General features: G+C 38.3%; 1 protein-coding gene and 2 long non-coding RNA genes across 4 annotated transcripts; 2 read left to right on the top strand and 1 right to left on the bottom strand.

The window, feature by feature from the left end:
• Positions 1 to 8489: 8489 nt before the first annotated feature.
• Positions 8490 to 8937, bottom strand: LOC113340494. The gene is made up of 3 exons (XR_003355508.1): positions 8803 to 8937; positions 8601 to 8689; positions 8490 to 8533 (listed from the first exon to the last, which is right to left on the bottom strand). It is a non-coding gene; the product is annotated as an uncharacterized LOC113340494 (long non-coding RNA).
• Positions 8938 to 11927: 2990 nt separating this feature from the next.
• Positions 11928 to 15159, top strand: LOC113325770. Of its 2 annotated transcripts, XR_003348125.1 has the most exons (9): positions 11928 to 12131; positions 12303 to 12372; positions 12830 to 13066; positions 13238 to 13350; positions 13893 to 13973; positions 14071 to 14156; positions 14254 to 14331; positions 14443 to 14624; positions 14911 to 15159. It is a non-coding gene; the product is annotated as an uncharacterized LOC113325770 (long non-coding RNA). The 2 variants fall into 2 exon arrangements; XR_003348126.1 differs by having other exon boundaries at positions 12984 to 13066; positions 14254 to 14624.
• Positions 15160 to 16343: 1184 nt separating this feature from the next.
• On the top strand, positions 16344 to 17513 carry LOC113347282. The gene has a single exon (XM_026590935.1). It carries the CDS (start codon positions 16344 to 16346, stop codon positions 17511 to 17513), a length of 1170 nt encoding a protein of 389 aa, XP_026446720.1.
• Positions 17514 to 17732: the final 219 nt, after the last annotated feature.

Here is a 17732-nt window from a genome sequence, read left to right as displayed (position 1 = left end):
CAGGAACTGAGAAGAAAACAGATATATTGACAAAGGCATTAGCTCGGATCAAGTTTGAAGAAATGAGACAACTGATTGGAGTACAAGATATGTCACGGGTAAGGTTGAAGCTTAACGGGGAGAATGTTGGTTAAATTTCAACATAGAAGTCACTAACAAGCTGGTTAGGACAAGATTAGGAAATTGATGTAATCCTAAGGGAATTAGAAGTCATCCAGTTCTAAGAAAAGGAAAGACATGTAATAAGGTAATAGGACTAGGAAAAAGAATTCATAGTTCTATATATATATGATCACCAAAGTTGTGGTTGATCATAAGAGCAATATTAGAGCTTGTGTTTAGTTTTGAGAGATTTTCTAAACATCAATAAAGAGAGTTGTCTTTATATAAGCTAAGTTTCATCTTGAAGTTTCCATTATTATGAAAACGTTGGCATCAATGATATGCATGGAGACAAGACATTCACATCAACCATAGAGGTGGAAGTACTCACTACGTTAAAACTGCTAAATCTAATTCGCCTTCCAAATCTTTCCGGTTTCCATGGGAAAACATCACTAGTATTTGGCTGGCCTTCATTAGTATACATGTACGTGGTTAAATGTAATCTAAAGAGGCTACCTTTGAGTCACAAGAATGTTCCACCCAAACTGGAAAAGTTGCGGGAGATAGTGAAGTGGTGTTTGAGAAGTGGTTGAAGCTGGAAGATGAGAGCATGAAGTCAAGCTTACGACCCTTGTTTAAGGTGTGCCTTGTGTTTTTGCAGTGTTCTAAATTTTTAATTAATGGCTGAGCTTTCATTTGAGTAATGCAGTGATGTTTATTCGTTTTGCAGGTTCATGATGGTCGTGAAGAATACAAGGATTGGACAGAGGTATCTTACCTTTTTGGCTGATTTGGTTTGAGTGTGTACTTTTGGATAATACTTCTAATCTAATAATACAATATTATTCTCTTTTGTTAATTGGTAGGTGATGCAGTGCGTTGAATAACCTGTTTGGAGGATAAAGACCCCTATTGTCGCGAAACAACTCGGAGTCGACGGAAAACCTGCTTCAACAGCCAGTTTTTACCGCTGTTAAAAATTTTGTTTCGTCCATATTCTCTAGGAGTCTGCTTGGTCATAAATATTTTTATTTTGAACATAGGTTCATGATTAAAGGATAATATCAGGTTTGCCAAAATTAGCAAATCTCAGTCAGATTTGGGTTTTTTCATCCTTTTTTGGCATACAAGTTTGGATTTTTCCCAAATCTAAATAAGTTTGTCCAACTCATTATTTTATAAAAATCTATCTTTCATTTAATTTTCACAATAATTATATACGAACCGTGAAAAAAACAAAGCAAAAACCGGACACACACATCAAATGAGTGGGCCCCGCCGGTGGGGAGAAACAGGGAGTCCCATTTAAGGGATGGATGTGTGTGCCCGGTTTTTGCTTTGTTTTTTTTCACGGTTCATCTAGATTTTTTGTAATTTTTATCCCTTTTCTTGGGTGTTTGTCCGCAAATCAACCTTAGAGAACTTAGGCTATTTTAGGCCTATTGCTATGCATATGTCACACAACTCATTTTGTCATTTTAGCGCCCACTATGAATATAGAAAAATGGCAAACAAATGTGTCTAAGTGTCAAATATACCACTCAGGCATACACGACAGAGTGCCTGCCGAGCGATAAAATGTCCATCGATATATGGTCAAATGATTGCTCGTTGGTCTGTTTAGCGCCAGCGATAGTCACGTTGTCGCTCGCTGAGAAGAATATCACTAAATTGTTTTTCATCCAAGGGTCAGGAATTCCCACACCAATAAATACTCAATCTCAAATTCATTTTAACTCATATAATTTATAAATCTCTCTAGAATTTCTCAATCTCTGATACTTTTCATCACTCTTCCAATTTTTTAAGAGCCTGGCTGGAAATTTCCACATGGTTGAGTTCATAGGAAACCAACATGCTATCGGAAATCAAGGAGTTGTTAACCAACCCAACCGAATAAGAAGGCGATTACCAAAATTTACTACTACGGAAGATGAATGTATTTGCAGAAATTATGTTTTTTTACTGAGACTATCTTCGGAGATGCAGTCCAACCCCAAACTTTTTGGGAAAGGATATTTGGGAAATTTCAAGAACAAACAACGAACCCCAGCAATCGTGATATTAATAGGTTGTGCCATCGCTTCATTGTAATCAATAAGGAAATTATTAAGTATGTTGTTTTACTTCGGCAAGCGGGTCGAAACATGAGGAATGGTGAAACCGTGATGGACCTTGAACAAAGGTGCCGTGCGGAATATCGTCACATCAACGGAAAAGACTTCCAATTTGGAAGTTATTTTGAGATTTTAAAAGAGTTGCCCACATATAATCCAAATCTTTTAGTTTCTTAATTGCCAACTTAAGTTTAAGTATTAAGTTTTAATATTTATCTTATTTTATTAGTTTAAATTAAAATGTAAGACTGAATTTTCAATACATGTACAGGGTGTGTATACCCTTAAGACAAAAACGGTTTCAGGAATCCACGGATCTATTCCGGTTTGCATACTGGGTATCCGTACCTTTTTTGTTTAGAAACCAACCGATATTTTCCGGTTTGCATATTAGGTATGCGTACCTTCCTGGTTCACGAGTCAACAGACTTTTTATGGTATGGATACCGGGTATGCATACCAAAAAGTCGTTGCCGAACTATAGCTACCTGATACGTGTACTGGGTAAATTTATTGCGGTTCTGGACTTATAACAGTTGTCCCAGTATGTGAAATGGTATGCATACTGTCCTGTATCCATATTTACAGTAGTTCTATATCTCTCTAATAACCGATTTAAACATTCCCAAATAACATCAATGACACGTGTCATTGTTCCAGGCTATTTTCAAATGATTAAATCTTGAATTATAATTAGGTGATAAACAATAAATTGTTCTTAACCAAATTCATCAAGTATGAACAAATGTTCTTAAGCTTAGCATATTTCGAGAACGATAATCAAGATAAACTTGAATCAAAATTTCTGTTATGCATGTAATGTCTAATTCAGTCATGCGAAATTATATCATAGATAGAAAGGTGAAAACTTGAGCAAAGGGTGGTTAAGTCTTGACTTACCTTTAGTTGATGAAGTTCTCCGAAAGCTTCGGTTGATCTTCGCCTTCAAACGGTAAAACGCAATGATGTCTGGTACTCAACCACACACTTCTATCCAGATACTTGACTAAATGTAGACTAGAAATAAATATATATTTTTGATCAACTAAATTTTACAACAAGCTTGAGATAGCAACACTTGTGAGTTCGGCCGAGCAATGCTCTAACAGAAGAAATCCCTGAAACTGCTGAAACCGAAGAAATGACAAGATTCAGAAAGTAAGTGATTACATAATCTCACTATAGTACTTCGTTTTGTTGTGGTCGTTAGGATATCTGTTCGCATACCATGACGACTTTTCATGTTCAGAAATAGTCGTTATCTTCCTAGTTTGAATATCGTGACGATTTTTCATCTCTGTAAGTGACATTTTAAAGGATCGACACGATATTCAACCTAATACCTCGAAGACTAACAATATGATATTTCGTCAGGTTTAAAAATACTAAACATGCCAACTAATTCTATCAAAAAACTTGTATTTCCCGTGTTCCATTTTCTTATTGGTCGGCATGTTATTGGAATAGCATCTTGACGATTAATTGTTAGTCGTCACTTTGTTGATTATCGAAAATGGCGACTAATACTGACCAAAACCAAGTTTCCTTGTGTACCATTTTGTTATTGATCGTTATGTTATTAGAATACAGTATATTGAACGATTAAATGTCAGTCGTCACTATGGGGATTTATCGACCATGATGACTTATAATTCCCTAAGCATGGTTTTTATGGTTTTCAAATTGGTTTTAGTAGTTATTAATTGTGTGTTATTCTGAAGGTGACGTCTAAGTTTTAGTCATCACTTAGTACAATTTCCGTCCCTGACGACGATGCGCATTACTTACTTAGTCGTCTCCTTATTAAATGTTGACCTTGATGAATATTGAAATTTATTTCCATTGTCCTTGAATTACTAGTTTGTGTACTATTTTAATTGATTTCTTGTGTACTATGTTATTGTTTAGGCTACAAAAGGTCAAGCAAGGAAAGGAACATGCAACTCCTCCGTCAAAACCTCCTCGCGTAGGCACCAAACTCTTGACTGCGACACATCGAGGGGAATTTGTTGATCCTTGAAAGATATTCTAAAAACTCCGGGTGTGGCCTGCAGTGAAGAGTGCAGTTGTTGAGTATAACAAAGTTACCATATATGCATTTTGTGAGAGGTTTTATTGGGACAATGCTCTTTCCATTCAGTGAGATGGCGATTGTTGATACATGAAAAATACCACCCCTTAGCCAGGATAGTGTGCCCTCAAAAGGGAGGCAAACCCAACATGAGACATGGGGACTAAATCCCAAGTCCGCCAAGAAAGTGTTCATTAGATAGAAAGGACAAGGGAGGAATTAATAGGAAATAAAGAGGTCTTATTAGAGAAGGAATGGCAGTAGTAGTAATTAAAGAAGTCTAGGACACATGTCATGATGTCATAAAAGGAAGGGGGTTTTGGAAAGTCTATATAAAGAAGGACAAGGTACAATGGAAGGACAACTCTCTCTCTCTCTTACTATTCTTGGTAAAGTGAGGTCATTTAGATAGCTAGCACGGGTATAACCTCAAACCTAAATTCACCCATCAACATTTGGCGACCACAGTGGGAGGCTCGTGCCTGCTTGACCATGACACATGTAGGAGGCGCTAACCCTGGTACAATAGAGAACCAAGTAACTTAAGGACCCATCAATTGGGAAGAAGTAACAATAGAGGATGACAACGAGGAAGAAATACCGATCCAAGGTGTTATCAAACGACCGGCAGGATATGGATCCCAAAACAGAGAGACGACAACACGAGGAAAGAGCACCCAAGTAACCCAATCACCAAAACCTTTACTATCAACCCTGCAAAACATCCAAAAGGAACTAGAAGAGCGCTCACGCAGAAGACAGAATCTTGAAGACTGGATCGCACAAGCAGTAATAGCAGGACAAGACACTCCCAGAGAAAAGACGAAGGGAGAGAAGTGCAAAGGAGATGTCACAAAAAGAAATGGCGAAGTATTTGGAGAAAAACTATCATTTGGTGAAACAATACAACCATTTCCACGTAAGCATCCCATAACCGACGGATATCAGAAAATACCAATACCCCGAAGACTACACATCTCCAAAATTCAAGACATACGACGGACAAGGAAACGCCCGAGAACATCTTATCTGATTCCTATCAGCAATGAATGATAGATCCTCCGATGGAAAGTTATTACCAAGAGAATTCCCCAAATCGCTCACTGGCACGACATTCACTTGGTATGACAACCTAAAGGCAGAAAGTGTAGACTCGTGGCCAGCCATGTCCACACTCTTCCTTAAGAAATTCTACTCATCTAAGAGGAAAATCACGACGATATATTTAAGCAAGAATGGACAACGGGTGGGGGAAGAAATAGGAAAGTATATCTTACGGTTCCGGGGCCTGGCGCTAGACTGTCATGAATAAATCAATGAAGAGACACTCGTCGAGATCTGCGTACGGGGATTGATCCCATCTTTCAAGGGAATTTGATCAACTTCAGATTCCAAACCTTTGTCGAGCAAGAGGAAGCAGATGAAAGGATTGACGATTGTGTAGAAGAAATGCATAAACACTCTACTTGGCGCCATACGGTCAACATCGCGTCAGAGGAGTCGCGCAACGTAAGACCCAACACTAACAGTGAAAGAAGAGATCAATTCTGAGCTGGCGGAAGAGGATGAGGAATAAATGGAGGGGCTAGGCGCGACTTTAATCCACCACCTCCTCTCCCTTGCCCTAAAGAGCGCGCGGTCGAATTACTTATCCAATGGGTCACCAGAGGAGAAATCCAGCTCCTCACGACGGTAGTAGACGTCAAAAAGATGGATCAGAACTCTGCCAGGTACTGCCACTATCACCGAAGATTATGACACCCGAAAGAATGTATCTCCATAAGGAGTATATTTGAACGAAAGCGCGCCTCTGGAGAACTCGGGCCATTCAAGCAAACGATCGAGCATGACCCTTTCCTTCGCCATTGATGTGAAAGACAGGAGAACAAGGGAAATGTGAGTAATAACGCAAAAATTGTAAACAACCTCTTTGTGGTAAAAAAAGTTTTCCCTACCAACTATTAGTAGACATCTACAAAAGGTTTCAGGTTATCCAAGGGCGCCTGATTAACTGAAAAATCTACAAAAGGTCTCGGGTCAGCCAAAGGCGCCTGATCGACTGAAAATTCTACAAAAGGTCTCAGGTTAGCCAAGGGATCCTGGTTGACTAACAAATCTACAAAAGGTCTCAGGTCAGCCAAAGGCGCCTGATAGACTGACAAATTTACAAAAGGTCTCAGGTTAGGAAAGGGCGCCTGATTGACTGACAAATCCAAAAAAGGTCTCAGGTCAGCCAAAGGCGCCTATCGACTGACAAATCTAAAAAATATCTCAGGTTATCCAAGGGCGCATGATTGACCGAAAAATCTACAAAAGGTCTCAGGTCAGCCAAAGGCGCCTGATAGACTGATAAATATACAAAAGGTCTCAGGTTAGCGAAGGGAGCCTGATTGACTGACAAATCTACAAAAGTTCTCAGGTCAGCCAAAGGCGCCTGATCGACTGACAAATCTATAAAAGGTCTCAGGTTAGCCAAAGGCGCCTGATTGACTGACGAATCTACGAAAGGTATCAGGTCTCAGGTTAGCCAAGGGCGCCTGATCGACTGACAAATCTACAAAAGGTCTCAGGTCAGCCAAAGGCGCCTGATTGACTGAAGAATCTACGAAAGGTCTTAGGTCAGCCAAAGGCGCCTGATTGACTGAAAAGTCTACAAAAGGTCTCGGGTTAGCTAAGGTCGCCTGATCGACTGACAAATCCACAAAAGGTCTCAGATTAGCCAAAGGCGCCTGATCGAATGACATCTACAAAAGGTCCCAGGTTATCCAAAGGCGCCTGATTAACTGAAAAATTCACAGATGGTCTCAGGTTAGCTAAGGGCGCCTGATCGACTGACAAATCTACAAAAGGTCTCAGGTTAGCCAAAGGCGCCTGATCGACTGACATCCGCAAAAAGTCTCAGGTTAGCCAAAGGCGCCTGATTGACTGACAAATTTACAAATGGTCTCAGGTTAGCCAAAGGCGCCTGATTGACTGACAAATCTATAAAAGGTCTCAGGATAGCCAAAGACGCCTCGTTGATTGATAAATATTCAAAAGTTATCAGTTTAGCCAAAATTTCCCGACCGACTGACATCCAAGAAGTGCTAAGGGAAAGGAAGAACAGGCGCCCTTGGTTGACGCCCATCCCACACGATATCTATTCAATAAAATAAGGGGGAGTAGGCGCGTGTTATCAACGCTCACCTCACTTGATAGCTAAAAAAAAGGGTGGGGGGAGTAGGCGCGTTTCACCAACGACCGCCCACCCCAACACCTCAATAAATAAAAAGAAGGGTAAACGCGTTTTTTCCAACCTCACATACCACCCAATAATAAGAGAGGAGAATTAACCAAGGATAATAAATTATCAACAACAGAAACAATTAATCAAACACCACAATATCCCACAATCCAAAAACAAACAAACAAAGTACATCACCTAAAAGACAAGTTCAATAGAGCAAAATAAAGGAAAAACCAAGGACGAAGCGCTTCAAACAAATTAGAGCCTATCCAACTCTTGCCGCTTCTTCTCAAGCTCAGCACGAACTGTTGCTTCCGCAGTCTCAGCTCGTAACACCTCGTCAATGGCCACGCTAACATCATCAAGTAATAGATCCAGCACCTCCTTCTTGCTAGAAATTGTCTCCGAGCACTTCTTCAGCTTCCCCTATAACTGAGAAATTTGACTCGTGAGACGACCACGAGGGTCATAACGTCCCTTCAATTGTGCCAACAACTCCTCCAACCAAGTTATCGGAAACTTAACATTAAGCACGGACTTCACAGTAGTTTCCCAGCCACGTTACGTCGTTGCATCAACAGGATCATCCCCTACGCGCGTAAGACGGTCCGCGACTTCCAAAATATTTCTAGTCATGTAGCAAAAAATGCGGATGCCCAAAAGACCCTCCTTCGCCATATGACCACCACCACGCTCGATGATGTCCCTATAAGCGGCAACATAATCAGTCGGAACCCAGAAGCCATGGACGAGGGTGTGGGTAGCAGGGTCTACCCCAGCATCGGTGGCGCTCACCACCAAAGGGAAACGAAATCGTACGTCTTCGGAGTCTTCTGACACAACGGGGATGGTTGGTATGTCAGAAGCAGGAGCATCAGTATGCTTCTCTGAAGGGGAAGACAAGCTACCACCATCCATCTTAGCGCGTTTAGTAGGCCCATCGCTGTTATGGACTACACGCCGCACACCATCCGTGTCAGGCTTAACAATTTCCTTGCGCTTCTTACCCATATCCTGGCACCAATGACAATATGTCAACATAAGAAAGTAGCGATAAGTAAACGAAAAAAAAAAGACTAACCTCAGGAATTGACGAATCTGGCAGAATATCAGCGGCTTTAGAGCGAGAAGCAGAGGAACTAGAGGACGACTCAGAGCCATTAGGGGAGTCTGACAAATGAGAAATGAGAATCATCGCAAAAACAACTCAGATTTATATAAAAAAAAAGAGAGGAGAGAGGGAGAATAATAAGAACGAAGACACGTATTAAATAGGAAGTCACCTGCAGGATCATTAACAGTTAATGCCACGTGGGACGAAGACCCACCAAAAACCGACAGGCTGGACCCAGATGGACTCATTGATTGCAGAACGACAGTGGGAGACACCGGAGATTCACCCCGACCGCGGAAGGTTTCGGCCCGAAGAGGATGAACTGACGATACATAGAGGCGCGGAGATACCCCAAACAACTCCTTTGGGAAGACTAACCCACAGATTTCTCAACTGATCTACAAATGAAGGGGTTGGGCTGCTACTTGCACCCACGGGAGGCTGTGACGCGCTCCTCTGATGGCTCTGCTGAGGCTGCAAGGACGAGGTATTAGTAGAAGAGCAAGAGCGCGGAACAGATGACTGGGCTGCTTCTCGCTTAGTTTTCTTCCTTAGACTCCTCTCAGTCCAATCACATTTGAGCATGTTCAGATACTCTTCCATCACTTAAGAAGGGGGCTTCCACCCTAAGCGATTGGAAGGAGAACTACACCAAATTCAAGGATTAGTAACTAGATTTCGCAACAGCTTTGTCCCTGTTGCGAATTTTAGTTGCGAATTTCAGTTGCAAATTCTTTACAACAGTTTGTCTTTGTTACAAAACTCGCAACAGTTTGATATTGTTACGATTCGCAACAGGTTGAAGTTTTATCTTCTTTCTCTTTTGTTATCGGGAACAACCTCTCATTCTCTATCTCATTTTATCTTCTTTCTCTCCCGTTCTTCCTCATTACTTCCCCTCTTTCTAGTACAACCACCATCATTATCATCGATATCAGAACCAAACCTCCATTGTCGTCGTCGAAGAATAAGGTATCCTCATTACCAGCACATGAACTGCTTCTTCTCCTTTTTTCTATTTCACTTCTATGAAGTAAACCCTAGATTCAGATATTTTTTCTTCCCCTTCAAAATCTTTAAACTTATAGATAGATCTGGATTACCCATAACATATTTTCGTTCTCAAATCATCTACGGGATACAAAATTTTGACCTCATGAGGGGAATCAGAGTTAATCCGCGTTTCTTTGTTCTTTTAGTGTTGTTGGCACGAGATTTCCCCCTAAAATACCTTTTCTTTTTTCAGAAGATTTCTTCATAAACCCACCTGGAGAGTCATTAACTCTTTCCTTAAATTCTAAGTAATTTGGGGTTCTTTATTCTTCAAATGTCAGATGTAGAACAAAGGTATAAACCAAACCCTAGTTTTGATTTTTGTTTTTCCTTTTCAATTAGATATAAATGCAAGCTATGATTTGTTTGATTTTACTACAATAATGTCAAATTAATGATAAAGATGTTTAATTTTGTTTTAGTTGATAAAATTTGTTATTGCAGTATATCAATGCTAAAGATTTGACTTTTGATGTAAATGAATGTGACTAGAAGATGTCAATGACTACTACCTTGAAGGCTTGGAGGGAAGTGATGTATGATGTGGCTAATTTTTTGTTTGTGATGCAGGGGAGAGATATGATACGTAGACCAAGAACTGGTACATGGATATATAATATCATTAAATTTAATGATATCTGATATCATGTGAGAAAGTTTGTCAGTCGATGAACAAATAGGGCATGGTACTAATATTTTATCTATTGCTAATTACTCTTCTAGAATAGATTTCAATGGATTTTTCAACTTCAAAGAGCAATCTGCTATTTAAAACTCTTTATGCTGGTCTCGGGTTCATGCAGAACTGTGTATCGTGGTTTGTGGTGTGGCTCGGTAAGTTTGTCATTCCTTTATTTTCTTTGCAGTGGCACATTATTATGCTTAAAATTTTGGCATTGGGAACTGCTGTATGAGCATTGTATTGTAGATCGTGCTAATGCACATTACTGGAACTTAAATATGCCAGTTGTAATGAATGGTGCAAATGGTTTTTATGTCATTCATCTTGCAGGAAGTTGCAATCAAAGAGTTTTTATGTTTGAGTACTCGAATGACTTGCCACTTTCTTCCAGAAAAGAGGTAGTTCTTTTACTCTAGCTATCTTGGCTATCTAAAATCAGAATGATATTCGTTATATGCTTTTCCATTATAGGATAATAACTGATCTAGATGTAATCCTTATATGCTTTTCCATTAGAGGGTGCTAACTGATCCCGATGTATAAAGCCCATTCAAGTTTGAGAGAGCTTGAAAAAACCTTCCGAAAGGATTTTCAAAGTTATGTGTCGCGGATAAATAATTAATAAAATTCTGACCTATGTCTCATGTTCAAGCTCGGTAAAACGAATATAGTGTTGTTTAACATGCTAATCATTTATCTCTATTCATAAGTTTATCGTCCTATTATAAGAGGAAATAATTTCACTTAATGTTGTGACAAGACTTCTGTGGGATCATTTGGAGATAATGGAATGGAGGTAATGGCTGGTTTTTAGTGTGGATGATCTTCTCGCCGGATATGTCATTCTGACAAAATAAAAGTGAAAACCAATAAAAATTGACAGGCTTGATCACCTACTTTTGTTTTAAGGTCTCATTAATTATTAACGGATGACATGGGTATGTTGTGTTTTTTTTTACTTCCACCAAGTATGATTTACAGTTTTGGTATTTGTACATGTATATATGCTTGTGGATTCCTATCAATGGCATGATTAATTCCATGATATTAATTAATTTATAATGTGGAGTTAGTTTGAATGTGTAGGAAAACGATGGTTTTTAGAATGGGTAAACTTAGTATTGAACATCTAAGTTCAGAGTATGAAAAGATACATCTTGTTGTAGTTGATTTAGATTAGACTGTTGTTTTTCCTTGTTGGATTAGATAGTCAATTGAATACTAAAATTCCTTAATTTGGTTTTCAATGCCACCAAGATGTTTTTGTTTCTTAGTAGTTATGGTTTGGCTAGTGTTTTTCTTGTCAAATATACTGTGTAATCTACCATGGTACAGTGAATGCTTTATTTAGTCCACCTTCACACCCATTTCACTCATGCATTTTTTATAAGCACTTGTTGGGTCAGGTACAATACCAACGATCTTAAGATTGTTCTTTTGGATTGTATTTTTGTTCATTTTAGAACCTTGGTGGTGGACACTGTGTTTACGAAGATAAGTCGCTTTTCCCCTTTTCAAAAATGGAGATATTGCATACAGTATTTTATGTGTACATAATGTATACGTAAGTGATTTGCCGGTGGCAATATCTTAGGATGCTTTTAAATTTCAGTGACAATTTAAGTCATGACTCATGCTCCCATTTGGCTGGTGCTGGTGTCGATACAGATGGTGGTGGTAGCATTAAATCAATAGAGTACATATACTAGCAGTAGTTAAAGTTGTGCAATAAGTATCCACTGCTAGTACGGATACTTATCCAGGTAAACCTTTTCAATCTACTCAATTCTTGTCTTTACATATGCTGCGTTTTTGGTGCCTTCAAAAGAATGATCCTTAAGCATTTTCTGACTGCAGCCTCGACTTTTTGTGACTCTTCTAATATAGTTTGTTTCTTCATTTCTTTCTAAAAGCAAGCTAATGATTCTTTGTAGTTAGCAATAATATGGAGACACCCTTATAAAGGTGGTGAGTGCGGGTCGTGTATAAACAAGCTTGAAGAAGGTATTTACTGAATATGCTACAAAAGCTTTGAATTTCTTTTTGTGATTATCTTGGCTAGGATGGATGAGTTTCGCCTCCCAGAATACTTTATTAAGATTGTCATGGCTATCGTAAAGCTATTTCGGGTTCCATAAATATCGGTTTAGAGTTGAACTACTTTTCTTGCATAATTGTGTTACTAATATACTGATAAGTAGTAGGACCTATGCTCAAGTACGGGTTTTCGACTTCTACGTCCCTAAATAGCGTCTCAGAACATTGCTATCACACTAGCGTTGTGTACTTCTTTGTGACTTCGTCCACTCGAGGACTCAGCTTTCAGTGGAAACCTATTATACTTAGTATGGCATATTCAGTTCTCTGAAATTACAATTGCATTTTTCCTCTATGCCTTTCTGATTGGCTTAGTCTTAATGATGTCACATTATGATCTAACATGGAGTTATCTTTTTTATAGGTCTGCCTGAATCAAATGGTTATGTTTATGTCAAGGAAAATTGTGGCTGAAATCAACGAAGGACATTAATTTGTTCTTATTTCTCAATCACCCTGTAAATATTTGTGAAAATTTGCTGTTGATTAGTATAGCTCTGGTGTTGATGTTGTCTCAGTTTGGCAAGTGGTGAAAAGGGGTTTAAATTGGCCCCATGTTGATCGTTGGGGTTCAAGCTTATATATGCTTGTAATTGAGCAGGTACTCATTTCTTCATGTCATTTTCATTGAACTGCAATTTTGGGTGAATATTTGTATATGTATACCTATAGTTGGTACTGGGGTTGATATTATTTCCCTGATTTGATAATTTCGATATAAACTGGAGTGCTCTTATTCAGTTTGTAACGTACCACGTCTAATGTATTTCAGTCACTAGTGAAGAGAGTGCAATTGGTAAACTAGAATTGAGTCTGAATCAGTTGGAAGCTAGGGTCCTGCAGCTTATAATGGAAGGAAAGCACGATGACACGAAGAAACTTGTGGTAATATACCAGTTTACGTCTGTATTTTATGTTCTCAATTTGTTCAATTTCGTACATCTAAGTGTTGAATTTCCTTTAAAAGTTATGTCTGCATATGATGGTTGTGGATAAAGTTCTTGAGCTAAAATCTCTTTATAGATATGAGTTTGTGGTTTGTTTAAGTGGTTTGCTTTACAGGCCATCAAAATTGATCCTAGTAATGCAGTTGTACTTTCCAGTAGTAGTCTGTGTTATGTCTACTGACAAGAACCTAATTCAGAAACTGCAAAGTAACATAGATGGCCTTCACCTAGTTCTGTACGCTCCGTGCCTTCATATCACTTTTTTATCATTTCTGTGTTCTTCTTACTGACACTCACATGTTTAGTAAGTAAAACGATAGTGTTCTCATTTCGGATGCTGAATACTAATAGTAAAATGGTTCATTGTTTGTTGTAGATTTTGAGCAGCTTCACCGAAAGTAGGCGTGCGACATCTAGCACATCGCTCTTGCTGGGCGTGCAACAGAAATTAGTACTAATCGCATACTTGTGTTTGTCCAGATTGGAAAATTGGTCAAGGAAAGGGCAACCGATTCCGAGCTTTAGCTGGATTTTACCCACAAGTTGCTTCTGAATCCAATGGTATTTAGTTGTCTGAGTGTATATCATGAATCCATATGTTTATTGTAGGCTTTTGTGAAGTTTCTTAACTGATAGAAGTTGAATTTTCTTGCTTCAGTTAGTGTTTCTATCACCTTGCTTGGTCTGACTTTACGAGAATGAAATCTTTCGGCAAAGTTGAAGAGTTTGCGGAGACTCTATTAAGTAGTAGTGTTTTTGCTTTAAATGAAGTTTCCTCGCTCGTTTGATATTGGTCTGTTGTTATTCTTATTTAAGAAGTCGAAATATGTTTGATGAACAGGTTAGTGAACTAGATAGAAGTTGGCAAAAGGCTTCCAGGTGCATCCGCAAGACTTAACGCATGCGAATTTCTCAAACAGTATTAATCCATCCAGGCATTTTCTTTGTTTCTATGTAAAATGCTCCCTTTTATTATTCTTATCTTCCGTGATGGGAACTGGATGTTGATTTGTTTCACTTTTTGTCTCAGTAGGTAGAAGATAACGGAGAAGAACATGAAGAGCATGGAACCCAAGAAGAAGACGATGTTGATGTCGATGTTGATTCTACAGATGGTGCTGTTCTTGTCAACAGTAATGAAGCTGAAGAAGAGTGGGATACAACTAATGAAGGAACCTTATCATCCTAAAAGCAATTGGTTTGGATAAATAGGTATGTGCATTTCTGAAACTACTCTGAAACAGGCAAACAAATAATTTGCGCTAGCTTTCGTTTTAGTTAACCTTTTTCATATCTATTAAACTTAGATATATGGAAGAAAAACAGTAGTCCTCGAGTTCTGAAATCACTTAGAAAGTAGGAAAAAAATTTCTTTACCACTAATCTTTTTAGCTAACCTTTTTTAGTTTGTCAATGAAAACTGTTATTTGTTTCCCTGTATTACTGTTACAATTCTTTTTGACAATGGCTACTCTCATGGTGTACATGGGTTTTGCAGGTCACAGATATGAGCAGTAAGTGCGACTATTTACAAGGCTGGTTATGAAGCAACAAGAAGTTATACTTGTTTGAGCATGTAGGTAATGAATGTTGAGCTTGTCTCCAGTCTTGTTCCTTTAAGATTGTATCTACTACTGCTATTACACTTCACATGACAACTGCAACTGCAGAATTTCTATGTTTTGAAAACTTAGGGAACGTTTACATATTTGTCATTTTTTTGATACTACACACAGAATTTGTATGTCCTTGGAACTTAAGAAATATTTCTAGCTACAGATTGGAAGTTAAGAAATTTATATGTATTGCCTAAGTAGTTCTTTTCAGAGGTATACATAACAAATATTTAGTTTATGATTTCATGAGTTTCCTAAGTACAATGATGGTTGGTGTTTATAATTCAATGTATGAAATGACTATGTATTGCCAAAGTTATGTCTCTTAGAAACTTATGGGTATATGCTTTGAATGTTTTTGCCTAAGAGCTGAAGAATGTCACTGTAATTCTGCCTGAAATTGTTGAAGGGGAATGATTTCCAAATGAACAGGGAAACTGAAGAATTAAAACCTGATTAAAAAGTAAATAAATAGTGGTTTTGACCGGTCCAAAACCTGATTTTGACTTGATTTGATTAGGTCAAAACCAAGGTTTGACCAGTCAAAACCACTATTTTTTTGATGTTGCAAAATATTCGCAACTGGGACAAGCTGTTGCGAAATTCCAGTTTCGCAATTGTTTAAAGTTGTTGCGACGATCTTATTTCGCAACCGTTCGAAACTGTTGCGACAAACTCACGTTGCAACACTTAGAAACTGTTGGAACCGAAAATTCGCAACTGCTTATGAGCCGTTGCGAAAAATTGCAACACCGACTTTCGTACAGATTCAAGCTGTTGCAACCCCTCTTTGCAACTGAAAGCCTGTTACTAAACACTAAAAATGGTGTAGTGGAGGAGCTCCCTGAGAAGGTAATTCCCGCCACTCATTTCATCAAAATAAGGGGGGAGGCGTAACAATGGATAACGAAAACGCAAAGCAAAAGAGACAACAAGTACCTGAAAAAAATCTCTCTTGGTCCGAAAAAACGCTCCATGAAAAAAAATCTCTCATGGAGATTCCCTCTTCTTCTTCATCACAATCTGTGAAATCAACACTAATATGTCCTTGGTCTTTTCTAGATCTTTCTAATGATACAAGTAATGTTGTCTCAACACAAGACAATATTATAAACCCTAATGACAATATTGATTATGCTTATGAGAATATTAAGCGTAAATCTTATGCTAGTATGGTTTCGTATTTTAAACCGTTATATTTTGATTCATCCAAGTTGGCCAAACCTTGCTTTAATGGATCTCATGTTTCAATTCGTATATCTGAGGATGAATATCAACCAGGGTGCAAGATTATAAAAACTGCTTAATTGGTAGGATGGTTTTGCCTAAGGGTTCAGCTCCAATGAAGATCCCAGAGATTCATGACAAGCTAAAACAATTGTGGAATATTAAACCTTGGTTTATTTCTCCATTAGGTAAAGTTTTCTTCTGCTTCAAGTTTTCTTGTGAGGAAGATGTCACCTATGTTCGTTCTGCAGGAGCATGTAATATCAAGCCTGGAATTTTTCATTTTCATCAGTGGATCCCAGATTTTAATCCATATAAACAACATCAAACCCTATCTCAGGTTTGGGTTCGTATTTATGATTTAAGTTATGAATACTGGAGATCTAAAACTTTGTTTGAGATCTCAAGTACTCTAGGTGATCCTTTATACATTGATAAAGCTACATTAATAAGAAGCTTTGGTTTATATGCGAGAGTTTTGGTAGAGATTGATCTAGCAAAGCCATTACTTTATGAAGTTCTTATTGAGAGAAATGGTTATTCCTTTTTTGTCTCAATTGACTATGAAAAAATCCCATCCTATTGTTCCTTTTGTAAAACAATAGGTCAAGAGGAAAGCTCCTGTAAGAAGAAGAAACAAAAAGAAGCGAATGTTAATGAGCCGACTAAGGATGCTTCTAATAATAAGAAATCTCATTATGTCCCTAAGAAGACTAATTCAACAACTACATGTGATACTAATGGTGTCATTTCATCTAGTACTCCCCCGGTAGTACCTGAGATAACTGCTAGTGTTGTTGAAGTTGCACAGTCTAGTGGTAATGAGTCTCTCCCAGCCTCTGGTAATAATGTTGATAAATTTTTTGCAGAGGTGGGTATTATTAATGGAACAGTCGAAGTTACTGTGCCATGTAATACTGAGACTCACTCAGGAATGAATGTGTTAAATGGATCTGGTGTTGATACTTCACCTGATAATGATATTGAAAATTCTGAAATTCCCATATTTCACCAACAAGAAGATAATGTAGATGATGCTATTAGCATTGATACTCTTGAAGATGAGAATGCTTGCCCTTTTGAAGCAGTTCTTACGAAATCTCAGAAAAAACGGGCTCGTGAAAAAGCTAAGAAAGCTGCTATGGCAGAATCACAATCTAAACCTTGGAATATGCGTCCAAGTAGTGGTACAAATTCTTCTCAATTAGAAATATCTATTGGAATTTGCGTGACTTTGGAAACACTGACACGCAACTAGTTTTTTCTAATCATTGTCATAAATTCTCTTCGGATTTTGTATTTATTGTTGAACCTTGGGTGGATTTTGGTTCTATTCCTGATAGCTTTTGGTCTAACCTTTACTTGAAGTTAGTTGAGGGGCTCAGCATTCGAATTTATGGTGTCTGTGTGCTAGTCATAATAATGTTATGGTGGTGTCTAATTCCATGCAGATGATTTCTTGTGAAGCAAGCTTGGG

The sequence above is a fragment of the Papaver somniferum genome, chromosome 1 (genome assembly GCF_003573695.1).
Source record: "Papaver somniferum cultivar HN1 chromosome 1, ASM357369v1, whole genome shotgun sequence".
NCBI classification, from domain to species: Eukaryota; Viridiplantae; Streptophyta; class Magnoliopsida; order Ranunculales; family Papaveraceae; genus Papaver; species Papaver somniferum.
This window is presented reverse-complemented; position numbering and strand designations above follow the sequence as displayed.